The 2,066-nt window shown below is 37.9% G+C and overlaps 1 protein-coding gene across 1 annotated transcript in view; it reads left to right on the forward strand.

The window, feature by feature from the left end:
- LOC108284627 (ankyrin repeat domain-containing protein 18A-like) overlaps positions 1-2,066 on the forward strand; it is a 29,135-nt gene that overhangs the window by 21,018 nt on the left and 6,051 nt on the right. Inside the window, exon 6 of the mRNA XM_037728815.1 lies at positions 1,613-1,673. Coding sequence (XP_037584743.1) covers positions 1,613-1,673 — 61 coding nt within the window. The remainder of the gene's footprint in view (positions 1-1,612; positions 1,674-2,066) is intronic.

Below are 2,066 nucleotides of genomic sequence, written 5' to 3' on the forward strand. Positions count from 1 at the left end.
GGATGATGTTTTCCAGAAGGAGTATATAACAAGCTTGCATGTTTGACAGAAACAGCAGCTACGAAGCCTGCAAATTTAAAAAAAAAGAAAAAAGAAGAAGAAGAAGAACAAGAACAAGAAGAAGAACAAGAAGAACAAGAAGAAGAAGGTGCAAAGGGTAAGACACTTAAGTGTCTCTACTCTTAACAACGTAGACCAGGGAAGCTTCAGCCGTAGTTAATGCTACAGTTTCCTTGTCACAAATCCATGGAGTACATGAGTCTTTTATAAGGTTTTCACCCATCCATGATAAAATAAAATGATGGAACTCCAGTTTATTCATTTAAAATATTGGTGTTGCCGGGCATGGTGGCTCCTGCCTGTAATTCCCACAGTGTTGGAGGCTGAGACAGAAAAATCCCTTGAGGCCGGGAAGTCCAGCAGCCTGGGAAACATAGCAAGGCTCCGTGTCTATTTTTTTTTTTAATGTAACTGGGTGTGGTGTTCTGCCCCTGTAATCCCAGCTACTTGAGAAGCAGAAGCAGGAAGTTGTTTGAGCCTAGAAGGTTGGGGCTGCAGTTAGCTGTGACAGTAAAATTACACTGTAGCCTGGGTGGCAGAGCGAGACCACACCTCTAATGAAAATCAAGTCAAATAAGATAAGATAAAATAAAATAAAATGTTGGTCTTTTTCTTTTTAAATTTGTTTTGCTTTTTTCTAAATTTAAGAAATGATAATGATAGTTGTTTTGTATAAGGCTTTCAGAAACTGGCTTCTGCCCAAATCTCCATCTGCAGCCCTTTCTCTGTCTGCCTTTTTTTTTTCCCATTACTGAATTACTGGTAATGCCCCCATCACCATCCCTCATGTAGACAAACACATATGCTCTGGGAGGCTTCTTTTCCTCTCTTGTCAATGCGCTACCTTTCCTGCCTTCTGCCTCTTTTAATCTGGTGTACTTCATGCTCTAAGTCTCAGCTCAGGCATGATCTCTAGAAAAGCTATCCCTGACAGGTTTTATTCCCATTCCTTAAACCCCAGTGCCTACCACTTAGCAGGAACTTAACAAATATTTTGTAAAATAAAGACTGTTTATGCAAAGATGATTGCTACAGTCTAGCAGCAAAGAGGATAGACATGCAAAGACATCATGTACAGTTCAGATGGTCAAGTGACACTAGACAAATTGGCAGAGTACTAAGGGATCCCCAAGGAAGGAGACACCTGTGTATGTGGATAAAAATAGCCAGATTAAAAGAGGACTTCACGTAGCATTCTGAACCTTTTTTTCCCTTTTTTTTTTATTTTTTCTGTTTTTGGAAACAAGTCCTTACTCTGTCACCCAGGGTGGAGTGCAATGGCATGATCGAGAGTCACTGCAAACTAAAACTCCTGGGCTTAAGGGAGCCTCTCACCTCAACCTCTTGAGTAGCTGGCACTACAGGCCCACACCACCATGACTGGCAAATTTTCTTTAGAGTCAAGGTTTCACTATGGTCTCCAGGCTGGTCTTAAACTCTTGGCTTTGAGCAATTCTCTCTCTTGGGCCTTGCAAAGTGCTGGGATTCCAAGTCTGATCTACTGTGTCAAGCCTACATTCAGAGTCTTAAAACACAAATATAAATTTGTCAGAATAGTAGACGAAAACATTTCAGATGTGAAAAGCAGGATGTACACTAATAAAGATATAACGGTAACAAACTTTTTACAAATTATTGGTAAATAATTCGCTTAGCATGTTGTTAAAAAATACACTATTAGGAAGTAAAGAATAGTGAAGTGTTACTTTATATGTTTTCACTGTATTTTTAAATTTTTGTTTCCAGCAGTTTTATTTATTTATATTGAGTGGAATAATTTGTGGGTGACCATGAGATTTTTGCATGGCTTGAACCTGCTGATATCTAGTGTCTCCCCAAGTGGTTTGTTGAAGTTTTAGATAATTAGAAGTATTTCTTAAAAAAGGTAAATATTGTAGTAAACATTAAGCTTCATTTAAACTCTCAATTTCTAAAATAAATGTATATGTTTTTTGTATCCATTTTTCTAAAGATTATAGTCTTTAACTGTTCTAAGTCATTCATTT

This window comes from Cebus imitator, unplaced genomic scaffold (genome assembly GCF_001604975.1).
Source record: "Cebus imitator isolate Cc_AM_T3 unplaced genomic scaffold, Cebus_imitator-1.0 Scaffold280, whole genome shotgun sequence".
In the NCBI taxonomy this organism is placed as follows: Eukaryota; Metazoa; Chordata; class Mammalia; order Primates; family Cebidae; genus Cebus; species Cebus imitator.